This window comes from Mustela nivalis (genome assembly GCF_964662115.1).
Source record: "Mustela nivalis genome assembly, chromosome: 9".
NCBI classification, from domain to species: Eukaryota; Metazoa; Chordata; class Mammalia; order Carnivora; family Mustelidae; genus Mustela; species Mustela nivalis.
In genome coordinates, this window is record NC_139028.1 from 86729421 (window position 1) to 86747006 (window position 17586).

The window sequence follows — 17586 nt, forward strand, 5'->3', positions numbered from 1 at the left end:
GTGAGTTTCCAGATGGATAATGAGGAAATCTTGACTTTTCATTTAATGTCAGAAATTTTATCAGTTCCATAAATAAACCTTGCTGCCAGCACCCCCATCCTGCATGGCACTCAGTGAATGTACTTTCTGTTTTCCAGACCTAAAATAGGTACATGTTTTACTCCAAGTAAATAGACATTTAGTTTGGAGGCAAAGATTTCAAGTCAAATAACTATCTATTTCAAAATCAAGTATTGACATGAGTAAAGTATTAAAATGAACAAAATTTAAAAAGTTAGTTTTTGTGGACTCTGAGAAACAAACTGAGGGTTTTGGAGGGGGGAGGTGTGGCGGGGGTCAGGTGAGCCTGGTGGTGGGTACTAAGGAGGGCACATACTGCATGGAGCACTGGGTGTGGCATATAAACAATGAATTTTGGAACACTGAAAAAAAATGGAACAATACAGGCTTATTAATATAAGGAAAGTTAACATAATCCATACAACAAAAATATAAAATATAAAATCCCTATAGTGATTTAACATATATTTAATATATAGAAATATAAAATTCTTAAAGGGATTTAATAACAAATGTATAAAATATATATAAAGTTGTAAAAACTTTGCTGAGAAACATATAAGAAAATATGAATAAGAGAAACTATTCTAGAGTGAAAAGATTTGATAGTGGAAAAATATGGAGACAAAATTTATAAATTTTTAAAAAGATTTTATTTCCTTTGAATTGAAAAAGTTGTGCTAACATTCACTTCTTAGTCAGGGATAGCCAAAAACATTTTAAAGACAAAGAATAACATGGGTTGCCTGGCTGATTCAGCTGGTAGAATGTGACTCTTGATCTCAGGGTTGTGAGTTCAAGCCCCATATTGGGCATGGAGTCTACTTTAAACAAAATAAAACAAAACAACCCCAAAGAATAATGAAGGGGGACTAGCACTGCTTTCTATCAAAAGAAACTATCAAGTATCAGCTATGAAAATAATTACTAGTTCTAGGACAGACAAGCTAAAGAATAGGGTAGAAATCTAATAGAATTATTTGCCTATTTACTGTATTTAAAACAAAGGTACTATAAGGATGGACCGTCAATGTGTTACACAAGAATATAAGGCTCTCTGAAAAAATTTTGATTCTCACATGTTTTCTTACATTAAAATAAATTAGGAGAAAATAAAAGTAAAAAAAAATTTTTTTTAAATTTTAAAAGATAAAAAGGCCTTCTGAGGAATTATTCCAAAGGCAGAGAGAAAAAAATAATGAAGTTACTATATGACATAAAAGTTTAAAAAATTCATTATTAAAAAGAACATCTCAAAGATAAGCGTGAATGATAAACTTGAAGAAAAGATTTGCAGCATGCATCTTAGAGGAAAGAGTTAATATCCTTTGATGATCTCATCCAGTCCTATGGCTTTAAATATCATCTAAATGTTAACAGCTCTCAAATTTATATTTTAGTTTAGACTTTTCTTCTGAACTCCAGATTCTTATATCTAATTGCTTACATGATATCTTCACTTGGGTGTATCTTAGACAAATTTAAATGCCCCAATTGAACTTTTTAGTTTTCTGCCACCTTCACCCTACAAATCTGCTCTACTTGAAGTCTTCCCTATCTCTTTTAAGGTGACTTGCTTCTGTCAGTTGCTAAATTCAAAAATCTCAAGAGTCATCCTTGACTTTTTCTTTCCCTCACATCCCAAATCCAATTGGTGATAAAATCCTGCTAGTTCTACCTTTAAGACATATTACAATCTGACTATTTTTCACCAATTCCGTTGCTACCAGCCTGTTCTGAGCTATCACAATCTTTTACCTGGGTTATTGCAGTAGTCTCCCATTTCCACCCTTGCAATACTATAATCTACTCTCAACATGCCAGACAGAAGGATCTTGAAAACATGACGGAGGTATGTTACTTCTTTCCACTGATCATGCCATAGCTCCTGATTTGTTCAGAGCTAAAGTCTAAGTCCTTGTAATAACCTACAAGGCTTTACTTGATCTGCCTTCCTCCCCTTGATCTTTGTAATCTCATCACTCTCTACTTTCTTTCCCTTCTTTTTGTTACCAATTATATGTCCTTCTAGCCACTCCATGAATATGCTAGCCTGTGTTAGGGATCTACATTACTTGTTCTACCTGAAAACGAGTCTTCTCCCGTATATACGTGTGGCTAACTTTGTGAGCATCTTCACATTTTATCAGTGAAGCGTACACTAACCATGCTATTTAAAGTAGCAATCTCTTTCCCATCCCATTCCTGACCTCTTCATTTCTTTGCCTACAGCAAGTACCACCTTCTAAGATTTGATTTAATTTACTTATTATATTTATTGTCTTTCTTCCAGCAGTAGAATGTGTACTCCAAGAGGGTAAAAAGGGTTGTTTTGTACTTTGTTGTATCCTTAGCCTCAGATAAGTATTTGGCACATAGTAGAAATTCAATGAATATTGTTGAATGAATAAATATCCATATCCTAAGCTCTTATAAATATGTGACAAATTTTACAAAAGAGGACTACACCAGAAAAATGTTCAAATGATTGCTAGATAATTCACAGAAAAGAAAATAGATCCTTAAATTGATGAAAAAAAATTCAGCTATATTAGTGAATAAAGGAAAAATGGAAAGAAAATAATATTTATGACTGAGATTAGTAGAGAATCAATAACAAACTTGCAAAGACAAATGAGGGAGAGAGAACCGCAGATTGAAAAAGATTACAGATATATCAACCAGTGACAAGGTATGGGCCCTGTTTGTATGCTGATGGAAGAAGTTAAAAAGAAATCATTTATGAGACAGTGGGGGAAATATAAACACTGATTAAGTAGATATTAATTGACATTAGATATGAAAAAGACATCCTGGTTTCTTTTAGAGACACTAAGATGAAAATGGAAGAAATATATGCTATCTGAGATTTCCTTCAAAATAATACATTACAGATATAGATAGGGTGCAGAAAAGCAGATCATGTTCTTAAGACTACCCATGAGATAATTCCTAAAATTAGGTGATGGGTTCATGGAGTTCATTACAGGATTCCTTGTACTTCTGTGTATGTTTGAAAATAATTTTCTAAAAATTAAAAAGTGAAGACAGTTTAACATCAAAATCTGGTAAAACTAAAAGGAGAAAGGATCTCATTTTCTTACACTGATGATGGGAGTTAAAATTGGTATAATCACATGGGGAAGGGAGGTAGAAGTTACTAAGCAATATATATCATAAACTTTAAAAGAATGTGCTTATTGCTTGAGTTAGAAATTTTACTTCTAGGAATTTATCATAGGGGTAACTAGACATGAGCACCAAGATAAAGATGTTATTTATTCATCTGACAGACAGAGATCACAAGTAGGCAGAGAGACAGGCAGAAAACGAAGGGGAAGAAGGCTCCCTGCTGAGCAGAGAGCCTGATTCGGGGCTCGATCCCAGGACTCTACTCTGGGATCATGACCTGAGCTGAAGGCAGAAGCTTTAACCCACTGAGCCACCCAGGCACCCCATAGCACCAAGATAAATATACATACTTCCTTACTGCAATACTACTTATAATAATAAAATTTATTAAACCTAAATGCCTAGCAGAGTCCAGATTAGATTAATTATGGTTAATCTCATCAGACTTTTAAAAGTACAGTGTGCACACATTCTAAATATAAAGATTGCTCAGGGCACCTGGGTGGCTCAGTGGGTTAAGCTTCTGCCTTTAGCTCGTCATGATCTCAGGGTCCCGGGATTGAGCCCCACATCGAGCTCTCTGCTCCGCAGGGAGCCTGCTTCCCCTTCTCTCTCTGCCTGCCTCTCTGCCTACTTATGATTTCCCTCTGTCCAATAAATAAATAAAATCTTAAAAAAAAAAATTGCTGCTAATCTTTAAATACTCTTTAAAGGTCTTTTTTTGCACCAGAAAAACAAACAACAAACAAACAAACAAACAAACAAACAAAAGAACTGAATTCAAAACTGAAATACCACCCACACAGCATTTAGTATTTTTGAAATTTAACCAAAACAAAATAGAAATTTGACAACAAAATCACTTTTACTTGTTTATGAGAGTACAGGAAAGAAGTCAGTGACACACATGTAAGCTTATTTGAATGAGACACATTTGATTCACGTTTTGCTTAATAAGTTGAATCTCTTCAATTTTACTTCTTATATTTATTAAGACTACTACGGATAATATAATTTTAGCAATATATGATATCTGTGTATTGCTTCATATTTTTAGAAATACAAACAAATTTCACTATTTGTGCCCTTTTAATGAATTATTTCAGTATTTTAAGACTAAGAAAAATAAATATTTATAAGTTGACTCACTTTATAGCTCATGCTCCTTCCCCACTATTCATCTTTGGCTCTCTATTCATAGTGATTACAACATAACATAATTTCTTGGAATAAATAAGACACACCAAGCAAATAGTTAATCTATGAAATGTGAACAAAATATTAAACAAAAAAAAAGAACAAAACATACTAAAAACAAAACTCACCTTCTGATACACTTTTAAAAGGAAATATATATTTATAAAATGTAATATGACTTTAACAGTTTTTCCTTTTAAAAGTGTTATGAAAAGGAATTAGGAACCAAATAAATGTTTCGCTGTTGACACGCATAGTCTATGCAATTATACTGCAAGTGAAATATGAATTTTTAAATAAGTAATAATGACCATCAGGTGGTCAGTATTTCTCGATCTTGGTGTTAAAACCCCATTTCCTCTCCAACATCTTGAATACATTACAAAGAAAAAAATCAAGGCCCAAAAGGTATGAGAGAATCTGAAAATAATCTTAAGTTTTCAAAGATCTCAACTAGCTTAATTCTAATGACAATAATGCTTTATTAAAGAAAAAGAAGATATAAGTATATATCTTCAGCTTCCCAGTTATTTTAACATAAAAATGGAACAAAGGAAATTTAATAGTAGAGGAGTAGGTAATTCAGACCAATCTCCACTGAAGGCAACAAAAAAGTCCAGGCAAAATATAAAAAAAATATGCTTGAAGTCACAGAAGAGCTGATGAAACTGTGAAGAATTATAGGCAAGTATCAAGAGAAAGTTAGGAAGCTCTAGAAGGTAATCTCTGCATTACAGTTATTTTCCCTGTGAAGATTTTTTGCTGATCCTGAAGGGAGTCTGAAAATTACATAGGCACATTACATTGAGAATCTGGTAGAACTGGGGTGTGAAACAGGAAGTTAGGGCCCACTAAACAAAGTTCTTCATAAACCCTCCTTGCTTTGAGTTAGAAACCTAAACAGCTTACACTCTAGAGGGTAAAACAACATAGGCAGGCCCTAGCAGAAGTTGCAGTGTAGTTTCAAATGATCGCAATCCTTGAAACTGGACTACAGTGATTCTAGATTGTTAATGCCACCAGGAACTGAGAAGAAGCAAATGCAAAAAATCCTCTCTGAAAGAAGACTTTATTATCAGAAGTCTTGAAGTATTTCTATAAATAATTCTGCAAATACATATCTGATACATAAAAATTAGTATGCCTTCAAGAAAATGAGGCCATGTGAACGAAAACCAGCAGAAAGAGATAAGAGAAACATATGCAGAGTGCTCCAGACTTGGAAATCTCAGACAGTCTCTAAAATAATTACACCTATTGTGTTCAGTGCGAATTTTTGCCAAGAAATGGAAACCATAAAAAAAAAGAGAATCAAACAGAAATTCTAGAACTGTAATATAACAAATTAAGAACTTGATGATTTAAGAAATATTTGACATAGCTGCAAAGAGAAAGTAAACTAAAGAATGTGTGAAAAGAAATTTCCAGAGAGACAAGAAACAAAGAAAAGAAGGAGAGAGTAAAAGAAGTCACTGATAAGACAAGGAGAAAGAACTGTGCAATGTAATCAGAGTCCCAGAGGTAGAGGAGAGAACAAAAATAGCAGAAGCAATATTTAAAGATATAATGGTTAAGAACTTCACAAAACTAATGAAAGACAATCCAGACACAAATTCTGAAAGTTCTATGAACCCAAATAAGAGAAGTAAAAAATTACATAGGCACAATATAGCAAAACTACTAAAACTCAAAGACAAAGAGAAAATATTTTAGGAAGTCAGAGGTAAAGTTACATTCAAGGGAGCAATATTTAGAATGACAGCTTACTTCAACTACAATAAGAAAGACACATAAGATAATGAAATAGTATCTTCAAAGTGCTAAAGAAAAGGAAGAATACTAAACTGTAATTCTATACCCAGCAAAAAAGTCTTCAAGAAAGAAAGTAAAATAAATACAGCTTCAGACATATGAAAAGTAAATATCCATCATCAGCATATCTACTGTAAAGGAAATGCAAAAAGGTTCTTTAGATGAAAAAAATTATCTTGGATGGAGATGCAGAGATGCTGAAAACAATGGAGGACAAAAAATATAAATGTGAATATTCACTGTACAAACATCAATAAAACCCATTCTATGGCTTTAATATATAGAGAAAAATAAAATATATCATAACAGTGGTATGTCAGGGAAAGCGTTAACTCAGGTAGAAATTTTTAAGTTTCCAGCACTGTCCTAGGGTAAAAGTTAACATAGTTACTTTGATAAACTTTGATAAAGCAAAGGATTTTGATAAAGGACTTTGATAAAGCAAGGATTCAGAATGTTACTCTAAGGGTAACAATTTAAAGAATATAAAAACAGTTTATAGCCTTCTAAGCTCAGAGGTGAAAAAAATGGAATATCACTCTGTCACTCTAAAACAAAGTTAAAAAGGAAAAGAATATGGAATAAGCAGGACAATTAGAAAGCAAATCACAAGACAGCAGATTCAAAACCAGTATATATACATTCATCAAGTAGAAAAAGAATACTTTAAATGATAAAGACTGATTAACAGAACAAAAAGCAAAATCCAGTTGTGTGATGTTTATGAGATGCCTTTGAAATACATGATTATAGGTTTCAGTGAAGGAATCAGAAAAAAGATGAACCATGAAAACATGAGCCAAAGAAAAGTGGGATAGCTATACTAACATTAAAGTAAACTTAAGGCTAAGAAAAGTGACTGGATTAAGTATATTTTATAAGAAAAGGAAGATGTAAGAATTCTGAAATATACAGATGTAATAATATAATTTCAATGTATGAGAACCAAAAATTGACAGTACTACAAGGAGAAATATCCCCTAAAAGATGTCCATGCCTTAGTCCCTGGAAGCTGTGAATATGTCACATTACATGGCAAAAGGGATTTTGCAGATGTGGGCTCAATCTAATCAAATGAACCCTTAAAAGCAGAGATTTTTCTCTAATTTTAGGCAGAAGAAATGAAGCAGAAGGGAGGATGAGAGAGATCCAGAGCATGAGAATGAGCTGTCCTGCCTTTGTTGGCTAGAAGATGAAATGAGGGCAATGTTCCAGGGAATACTGGAGACCTCTAAAAAAACTGAGAAGGACCAATGGGCAACAAAAAGAAAATGGGGACCTCAGCCCCACAGCTGTGTAGAATTGAATTCTGCTAACAACCAGAATGAGCTTAGAAGCACATTCTTCCTCCAGAACCTCCAGATAAGAGATCCAACTTGCTGACACCTTTATTTGGCCTTGTGAAAGTCTAAGTGGAATAACCATTTGAGCCTGCTATAACTCTGGCCTACAGAGCTCTGAGATAATAAATCAGTGTTATTTTAAGTTGATATGTTTGTGTTCATTTGTTAGCATGGGATAGAAAACTGATACAAAATAGAAAAATCCCATGTAATAGAGGGAATTTTTAATAGGTCTCCTCAGTGTATGATAGAACATGAATTAAAAAAGTCTGTAAGAAGAAGATTTAAAGAACACAACCGATTTGGCCTTACATAGAATACTGTAATAAATGACTACAAAATATACATTTTTTATAAGCACACTTGAAACATATACACCAGCCTACTATGTGCTAGGAATAAAGTGAGTCTACATACTAGGAAATTTCTCTGAATATAATTCAATAAAGCTATAAATAAACAAAAAATAGAATGGAATTTACCATAGCTTCTTGATATTAAGAATAAAAAAAAAAACTAAAACAAAAAATCAAAACTAACAGTTTTATGAAACAATTCTCATTGGATGCCTACATGACACTTAAAAGTATGATTCTCATTTTAAGTATTTCTCCAAACCTGAATTTAAATGGAAATTTGCTCAATACAAAAGTATAATTTTATATAAAAACTGATTAGAAAAAAAAGAAATGCTCCATGGGTCAAAGAAGAAATTACAACAGAAGTCAGAAAATATTTTGAACTAAATAATAATTAAAATACTATGTATCAAAACTTGTGAAATGAAGCTAAAGCTTTTAGAGGGAAACCTAGCGACATTATTGCATAAATTCGAAAGGTCAGGTGAAAACTAATGAGCAAACATTTTTATCAGTTAAATGGACAGAGCAGCATAAACCTATTAAAAGTAGACAGAAAGATAAAATAGACATAAAGATAAAAAAATACAAGGGGCACTTGGGTGGCTCAGTCGGTTAAGCGTCTGACTTTGGCTTAGGTTCCCATCCTGCCATAGAGCCCACCAGCACTGGGCTCTCTGCTCAGTGGGGAGTCGGCTTCTCCCTCTCCCTCTGCTTGTGCTCTCTCTCTCTCTCTCTCTCTCAAATAAATAAATAAAAATCTTAAAAAAAAAGAGTTACAATTAAACAGAAAACAAAATCTACAATGAAACAGGAAACATGGAAAGGAAAAAGCAACAAAGCAAGTATTTGACAGTTGACAAGGGATCATACTAAAAGAAATTACATCAAATACACAGATCTACAGAGATTTGCCTTATCTTCCTCTTAAAATCTATAGACATAGTATTTGTGATAGAAAAAAGCAATAGCTGCTAACATCAGAAACTGAGTAACTGGGGCTCCTGGGTGCCTCAGTCAGTGGTTAAGCTGTCTGCCTTTGCCTTAGGTCATAAGGGCCCTGGGATGTAGCCCTGCATTGCATCAAGCTCCCTGCTCAGTGGGAAGCCTGCTTCTACCTCCCCTACTCCCCCTGCTTCTTATGTTCCCTCTCTTGCTGTGTCTCTCTGTCAAATTAAAAAAAAAAAAAGAAACAGTAATTTTTGGAAGTGGAAATCACATGGATCAGATGAACAGAAAAGCTAGAAGAGAAAATCAGGACCCCAGCTATGATATATACGAGAAATACTTTTCTCATATCTGTAAACTCAGAAAAAAGGAATGTGAACAGACTATGAGGTAATTACCAATGACAATCAGTTTAACTGACCAATTGATTGTGATGTTGTATGGTAAATTAAAGCTCTCTAAACAAAATGGAGACCTCCTACTAACAACATTGGAAACAAAAGTTTCCAAACAATAGAATAAGCCTTTGGAAGATCTAGACATCCAGTTAGAAAGAAAAGTTTAGAGGTGAAGGAGTAGAGCAGGAGGCAGTTTTAACCAGAAGGAAAACTCTAAAGCACAACAAATAAACTCCACCAAGTCAAATAAGTAAAGAGGATGCCTCCGAGAAGATGAAGTAATGTCACTAGAAATAGGAGAGCAGCAAAGTTAAAAAGAATACACACTAGTTCAGTGTTGCTGCTATTATTTTGGGTTAAAGTAAAGATGAGAGAGGTATCTTATGCACATTTGGCATGAAGAAAATTTTGGACTTTGACAGATTAATTTTTAAACATATTTTTGTCCTGTATTCCAACAAATCAGTCTCTAGGAATCTGGTATACATGCACAAATGTGAAAACAAGCATGCTTTCTAATGCTCTGTTCACCAACAGAACAATGGTTAAATAAAGTATGGTACGTCTGCTGTCTGGATTCTCACAAATATTAAAAAAAAAAAAAGGTAGATTCTTCATGTATATACCCTAACAATAAAATAAATAAACTAATAACAAATAAAAAAGTTGTACATCAACATATATAATGTGCTAGCTTTCATGAGAAACCCAATAAAAAAGCCAGAGTTAGATTATGTAATACAAATATTACACACACACACATAACAAAGTTAACCAAACTGCTAAATTTATTTATTTCTGAGACAGGACACAAGATTGGGTTCTAAGGAAAGTCGAAGAAGGCATTCTACTTCTACATGTAATTCTATATTGTCTGAATTTATTTTAATCAACATCGTATGTTAGTTTTGCAATTAAAATGTCCCATGCACACTTTTATGACAGGAGAGATAACAAGTGATATGGCAACAAAATATAGCTTATTCTAGGTTAGTTGATTTTAAGAATAGATTATTATTATTATGTATTATAGAATATAGTAATTATAATCTTTAATCCTTAATTGAGGTTAAATTTTAAAGAAGGATGGAGATAAAATTATTCCATCAAAAATGGGTAAAATAATTTAAAGATTTTATTGCTAGTTATTTAGAGCATCAAGTATACTTGCTCTTAAACCTCTGAAAGATAGTGATTAACAAAATTATTCTAAAACTAATTTTCCCCTTAATTCTCACAAAATAGCCAAACCTATTTAAAAAATTCACGGTTCTGTAGATTGATATATAAAGGAGGCTACTCTTTAGGAATAACCTTATAATTTCCTTAATACAAGAAAAGCTGTACTTACAACAAGGAGCGGCAGATTGAACTGGTGGTCCCAGTTGTGGAAAGGTCATAAGAACAGAAATCTCTGGTAGATCATGTTGCTTTATAGTATGTTCTGTAGTTTGGTCAGCCCAAACTACCACTTTTTTCCTCTCTACCAAATGTTCAATTTCTTTGAAGTCAGACTCAAAAGCAGCATTTGAAAGGCCAGCTTCTTTTAATGCACAATACTGTTTTCTTAGGGCTGGAAGTAAAGCATTCAATACTCTATATAAAGAAGGTCACAAGAAAAGAGAGATAAATATTATATTTTAAATATAGTATTATAGTTTTACATAACATCAAAAGTATTAGCAGATCATTAGAATGACATGCTGTACATGTTTTCTTTAGAATGCCTCAACATACTCTCACTACATTAAGAATAGAGTGAAAAAATTCTGGATGGGAATTATAAGCATCAGGTCATATTCTCAGCTAGTCTTCATTTGCCTCCGTCTGACCTTGGATAATACACAAACTGAGGATTCTCCTCTATAACTTGGGGTACAGCTAGTCACTGCTTACACCAGGAGACTACTGTGAGAACTAATGAGTTAAATACATATAAAAGGTTTTTGTAAAACATAATGTGATTTATAAAACAAAGATACTACTGTTACTGATACTAAGTACCATGGAATTAAAATGAAAAATGAAAAAATACACTCTTCAATGATGAGATTCATTTCAGGTATGTAATATTTCAAAAGAACCACAGTTAACTTTCCTTGAGGTTAGCTCTTCATGAGTTAAAGCAATGGTTGTCAAAGCCATTCAAAGGAGTTCTAGAAGGAAGAGCTGTGGACAAGGATGGTGGGTAAAGGGAATTGATGGGGCACAGGTTTCCTGGCTCTGATTCAAAATCTTTTCTATTGCTATCAGTCAGAGCAGTATTGAATGTATCTTTTTATGTATTAGTCCTCCATGTAAACATTCACTGAAGAAATGCTGCAGTTAAACAGCTGCAAATTTATACACTCAGTCAATGGTTCTTAAGTTTTATATCAAGGAAGATGTCAAACAACTTGACCTTGAAATACTTCAGTCCTGGTTGTTTCAGTTGACTCAGAACATCCAGGAGAATAGAATCATTTCAAGTATGGGTAGGGCAGTGGGAAAAGGATAATTTTCTCAAGGAAGGAAGGAAGGAAGGAAGGAAGCAAGGAAATAGTTGCTTTATTATCCCAGAGTCTTAAATATTTAGATAGTAGTACAAATAAATAGTCTGTGACATTTTTCTTTTTGTTGAAGGTAGGGAGTACTCCCTTTAAGCCAAGGAGGCAACAACTATAGGGAAAAGTCATTAAGCATAAAGTCAATTTAAAAAAAAAAGGTTATTTATTGAGCACCTATACGAATCATGTGCTGTGCAGAGGAGAGAACAAAGAAATTTTAACAAAGAACTTTTTTGTCTTTCTAGAAGTCTCTCTCTTCCCAAGGCTTACTCTACATTTCTTCATACTTCATAGGTACAAAACGATTATCTCATTGTTCTGATTTGCATTATCTTGATTAGTAATATTGAGTATCTTGTCATATACCTGTTGGCTCTCTGTATGTCTTCTTTGGAAAAATGTCTACTTAGATTTTCTGCCCATTTCCAATCAGATTGTTTCCTTTTTTGCTATTGAGTTGTATGTTCTTTATATATTTTGGATATTAACCCCTTATCAGATGATTTGCAAATTTTGTGTCCCTTTGAAAGGTTGTCTTTTTATTTTGTTGATGGTTTCTTTTGCTGTGCAGAAGCTTTTTAGTTTGATGTTAATTTAACTTACGTTTGCTTTTGTTTCTTTTGCTTTTGTTGTAATTCCAAAATATCATCTCCAAGTCTTATGTCAAAGAACTTACTGTCTACGTTTTCTTCTAGGAGTTTTATGATTTCAGGTCTTATGTTCAAGACTTTAATTCATTTTGGGCTAATTTTTAGGTATGCTGCAAGATAGTGGTCCACAGTTTCATTTCTTTGCATGTAGCTGTCCGATTTTCCTAATATCAATTATTGAAGAGACTGTCCTTTCCCCATTGTATATTCTTGGTTCCTCTGCCATAAATTGACCATATACATGTGGGTTTATTTTGTGCTCTCTATTCTGCTCTATTAAGCTATGTGCTTTCTTTCTTTCTTTTTTTTAAGATTTTATTTATTTATTTGACAGAGATTACAAGTAAGCAGAGAAGCTGGTTGGGGGGGGGGAGCAGGCTCCCTGCTTAAGTTCTAGTAGTGTATATACATACATATATATATATATATATATATATATATATATATATATATATATATATAAATAAAACCCTGAAGACCACCAAAACTACTAGAACTGATCAATGAAGTAAGTAAAATCACAGGATACAAAATCAATATATATACATATATATCAATATACATACATATACATATGTGTGTGTGTGTGTATATGTATGTATGTGTGTGTGTATGTATGTGTGTGTGTATATATATATATATATATATATATATATATATATATATATAGTGTCATGTCACTTGCAAATAATAAGTTCTAGGTCTTTTTTCCAGCTTGTATGCCTTTTCTTTTCCGTTTTTTTTTTTCTTTTCTTTTTCTTGGTTCATGTCTAATTGCTTTGGTTAGGACCTTTTTTGTCTTTTTTTTTTTTTTTTTGATTTTACATAGAAGTGAAATCCATATTTTATGTTTTTGATGACACATTTTAGATTTTTTTATCTTGCATATCCATTAATTATTGTAAAGTTATTTTTTACTACATTTGCTTTTAACTTTCATATTAGCTTTACTAGTAATTCATCTTTTACCTTTACTATATATTAACTTTTACCAGTGAGATTTATACCTTCAGGTTTTCTTATTACCTAATAGCACCCTTTCTTTTCAGCTTAAAGAAGTCTCCTAATATTTCTCATAAGGCCAGTTGTATGAGCCCCTTTAGCTTTTGCTTGTCTGGAAAATTCTTTATCTCTTCCTCTCAATTCTGGACAAGTGTGCTGGGTAGAGATTCTTGGTTAGAAATTTTTTTCTTTCAGCATTTTAAAGGTATATTATATCACTTTTTGCCTCTGCTGTACAAGATCAGGCTATGATAGTTCATCACCTTTATTTTTTTTTTTGTCACTTAATTCTTATAAAATCTTTTAAAGAAAGTATTATAACCTATTTTAGCACCTAAGAAAACTAAGGTTAAGTGAGGTTAAATAATTTATGGATGGTCATACTGCTAATATAAAATAGAATGCAAGACCAACTCCAAAACTCATACTCTTTCTACTATAGTATAGTACCTCTGTTTATAATGTTTAGGCTCAGCATTTTGCTAAATCAGTAAGAGTTAGTCAGAACCTTTTTGCTCATTTGAAACTAAAATTTACCTTAAATGTATTGATCTATTTGTCTGATACAGTAATGGGTTTCTTTGATACTTTAACTCTTGCCAGTGGCTTGAGTGTTAGTAAATGAATATTCATGGTCTGTTCTAGGTAGAGATATAGAAAGCTTAAGATTAGGTTGAGCTTTTAACCACAGAAGAATATCTCCCTAAAGTTTTTCCTTTCCTTTTCCTCTTTCTAAAATAACTATCCTAATGTGACTTCTTTTACATCAGAAGTATGGAAAATTAATTACTAGTTATTTGAGAATACTAGAACTGCAGTAGAATTTTATACTAGCAGAAAACCCTTAGAGAAATATATTTTTCATTTTATAGAGCATGAAAGTGACAACTAAAGAGTTGACTGACATATCCAAGGTAACAAAAATAAAGACTGTTATACTTTATTTTTTTTTAACATTATGTTTCAAAAGATGTTACTATGAGCTAGTAGAGCATGAGAGCTACTATAGCATCACATAAAAATTGAGACAGTTGAAGTTAAAAAATATACACTTTTAGTAACTTCATTTTATTGACAAAAATCATTCTGGAATTATAAATACTTTAAAACTGCCCCTTAAAAAATTAGCTGTTATAATAGTAATTGCTTCTAATAATAAATTTTTAGAGAAAAATGCTTTCAAAACTATAGAATACTAAAAATATTAGTTGGAAGAGAAGACACACATATTTTATACTTTCTCAATGTTTTCTAACTCTGTATACTTTCTGACACTGGTAAACACTTAAAAGTAATTTATCCTATACCAAAAAAAATTTTCTGGCAGTGGAAAACAACTTTTATGTTTCAGGTTCCTCAGGTCTGTAAATATTAAAATTTATAGAATAGATAAATCCATGCACTTACGCCTCAGTTTGCCTGTGTTGTTGTTCTTGAAGACAAGCTAGATCCACCATATGTTTAATTTGTGCTTTCAAATCTTTGTTCTGGAGGTGCAAATGGTGACAATGAAGATCTTTGTTGAGCTCCTGGGGAAAACAATGCAAACTATACCTCAGATTCCTTTAAGAATGTTAAAATTAAGTAATTTTCAACAAAAAATATTTTATATTGGTGCTAATAGTTTTATTTTTTTATATACAAAAGGATAATATTTAGGAATGATCTGAGAAATAAACATCCCGGTATAAGTTGTCTCTAACTTACAAGCAAGGAAAATTTCAAGTTTCTCAGAAATTAATGTTAGGAACTTAGAACAAATTTTATTATGATGATAGTTTCTTGGTCTATCCAACTTCTTGATAAAGCTGTAAAGATATGAATATGACCAGGTTTTGCTTTACTGTCATTTCTTCAGGGCTTTTCCTGAGCATTATATTTAAAGATGGATACTCTGCACTTCCAACAGTCAGTAACAATTTCATTTATCTGTTTAGTTTCTCTGTCTACTTATAATGTAGGGTTCACAACCAGGACAGTGGGTACATCAAACTGTTTCAGTGTTATAGCCCCTGTACTCAGTTTCTGGAGTTGCATGTAACAAAAATTTCTTGCCTTCACCCAATCTGGTATAAGCTTCATCCTAGAGCATAAGTATGAAAAGTCTTTTATAGGTTCCCATTTTCCTAAACCACATGTGGTTAGCTGCAAGTGTTCTCTAATCTACTCCCTAAAATTATTTATCTTTCCTTAAACCTACTAAACCTTAAGTACGAAAATGTCAGCTACATGGTTATACTAAAGTGTGAAAAGGATAATCCAATAGCATTCTCAGAATCCTTACCTGGGAAAATATTGGTCAATAGGATGAAAGGAAATGAAATCTTTTGGACATCTGAGGGACTGTGACAGCAATCTCATAAACAGAAGAGCTATGTCAGGAAGCTTCCTGCCCATGACAAATCCATTTTCATTCTTCAATACTCCTTACCAATTGATCACTGATTTTCTAAAAGCTTAAAATTTTTTTCTTCTTTTTTTTTTTCAATACTTTCTATGCCAGTGGTAGGCACTATGGGAAACAATATCATTTGATGTATCTGAGACATAGTAAAGTTGGGGGTTGTTTCTTCATATGATTTATGACTATATTTTCACCCTCTTTAGGGAGTCAGAATGGTATGGTAAGAGCACTGGCCTGAATCAGGTGGTCTAAGAAATGGTCTCAGCCAGAACACAAATGCTACCTGAAGCTAAAAATATAGTCTTTATGGAGATCAGTTTATTTGACTAAAATTTAAGAGCTTAACTAGATGATCTCTTTAGTTTTTTCCAGTTTTAAGATTCAATGATCTAAATGGTCTAAACACATTTGCCTTCTTTTCTCTTGAAAAAAGAATCCTTTCTTTAATATTTCCCCTGATAATCTTATTCTTTTATCTTCTTGAATTACCTGTCTCTTAAAAAGACAAGACTTGATTATATAATTATATTAGTCAACAATAGGCCTTGGCTTGTGTGTCATCTTTGGAAAGCCAAGTTTATAATTTGCGTCTTGTTTTATCTTGATACACTCATGATAGAATCTGATTGGAAGAACATGGTCTAGTCTGAGAACTACAAGTAGGTTAGTAATGGCTAAAGTGAAAAATATAATGTGAGGTTATATATAAAATGAGAGGTACTCAGGCCTGGGAAATCATAACAGAGTTTGTATCAGGCAGAAAGCACTGAAGATTAATATGATCAGGGTTACTTTCTAGAAGGCTCATTTTCATTATAGTGGAATTTGAGTGGAATCCACAAGACCAAACGTAGCAGTCCAATAATGGTGGGTAGCGTTCTGAATAAAGATAGTGGCAGGGGGAAACAGAAAGTAGTAAACAGATTTGAGAGCACAAGTGGTAGATATTGCAGAAAAGGTATAAAAAGAAGAGTACCAATTTAAAAGTCACAGTACTGAGTCTGTGTCCAGAGTTATATGACTGTGGTAAGTTCTTCTGCAAAATAATGTCTGTTTTCTTACATTAGCTGTGAAAACATCCATGGTAAAAAGAATTGAAAGTTAAATTAGGGTTGAAGGAATGGAAGCAGTTTTATTTTATTGTTTTTTCAAATCATTTGTGATGAAATTCATTAAAAAGACTTTAAAAATAAATTCTAGGTTCACAGTCAGGTGTGAAAAAGTTTTGCTTAAGGGAGTTACAGAAGACAGATTGCTAGAAAAAATAAATCTGACCATATTGTAAATTTATTGAAATGTAAATTTATTGAAAAATGTAAATTTATTGAAAATAACCCAAATATTAACTTTATAAATGCTACTAAGTAGACAAAGAGGCAAAAACAAATTACCAATTATAATAATAATACTAAAAAGAATACCATAACACTTTTTAAATTGGGAGCTTATGGTAAGTATGGGGAAGCAAAGGCAAAGCAGTAAATTTCTACAATTTATTTATTTACCTTTTTGCCTCTTTAATGCTAAATAAGTTAAGTACTTCTGTAATTGGGATTTGGTTATAAATTAGAATTTTGATTATACAAGTAAATTATAAGTATAATATAAGTAAAACTAGTGAGAAATGAAAGTTTTTGGTTAACCCTCAATAAATCTCCATACTAAAGACTTATTCCATCTTCATTTATCTCTGGTTTTCTTTGTAGCAAATAGGGTATCTACTGCTTGTTGCTCA

General features: G+C 32.5%; 1 protein-coding gene across 1 annotated transcript in view; it reads right to left on the reverse strand.

Moving 5' to 3' along the window:
• KIF18A (kinesin family member 18A) overlaps positions 1 to 17586 on the reverse strand; it is a 79778-nt gene that overhangs the window by 27530 nt on the left and 34662 nt on the right. The window contains exons 12-13 of the mRNA XM_082683256.1: positions 14855 to 14976; positions 10601 to 10845 (exon numbers count right to left, since the gene is read on the reverse strand). Of these exons, the coding sequence (XP_082539382.1) occupies positions 10601 to 10845; positions 14855 to 14976 (367 nt within the window). The remainder of the gene's footprint in view (positions 1 to 10600; positions 10846 to 14854; positions 14977 to 17586) is intronic.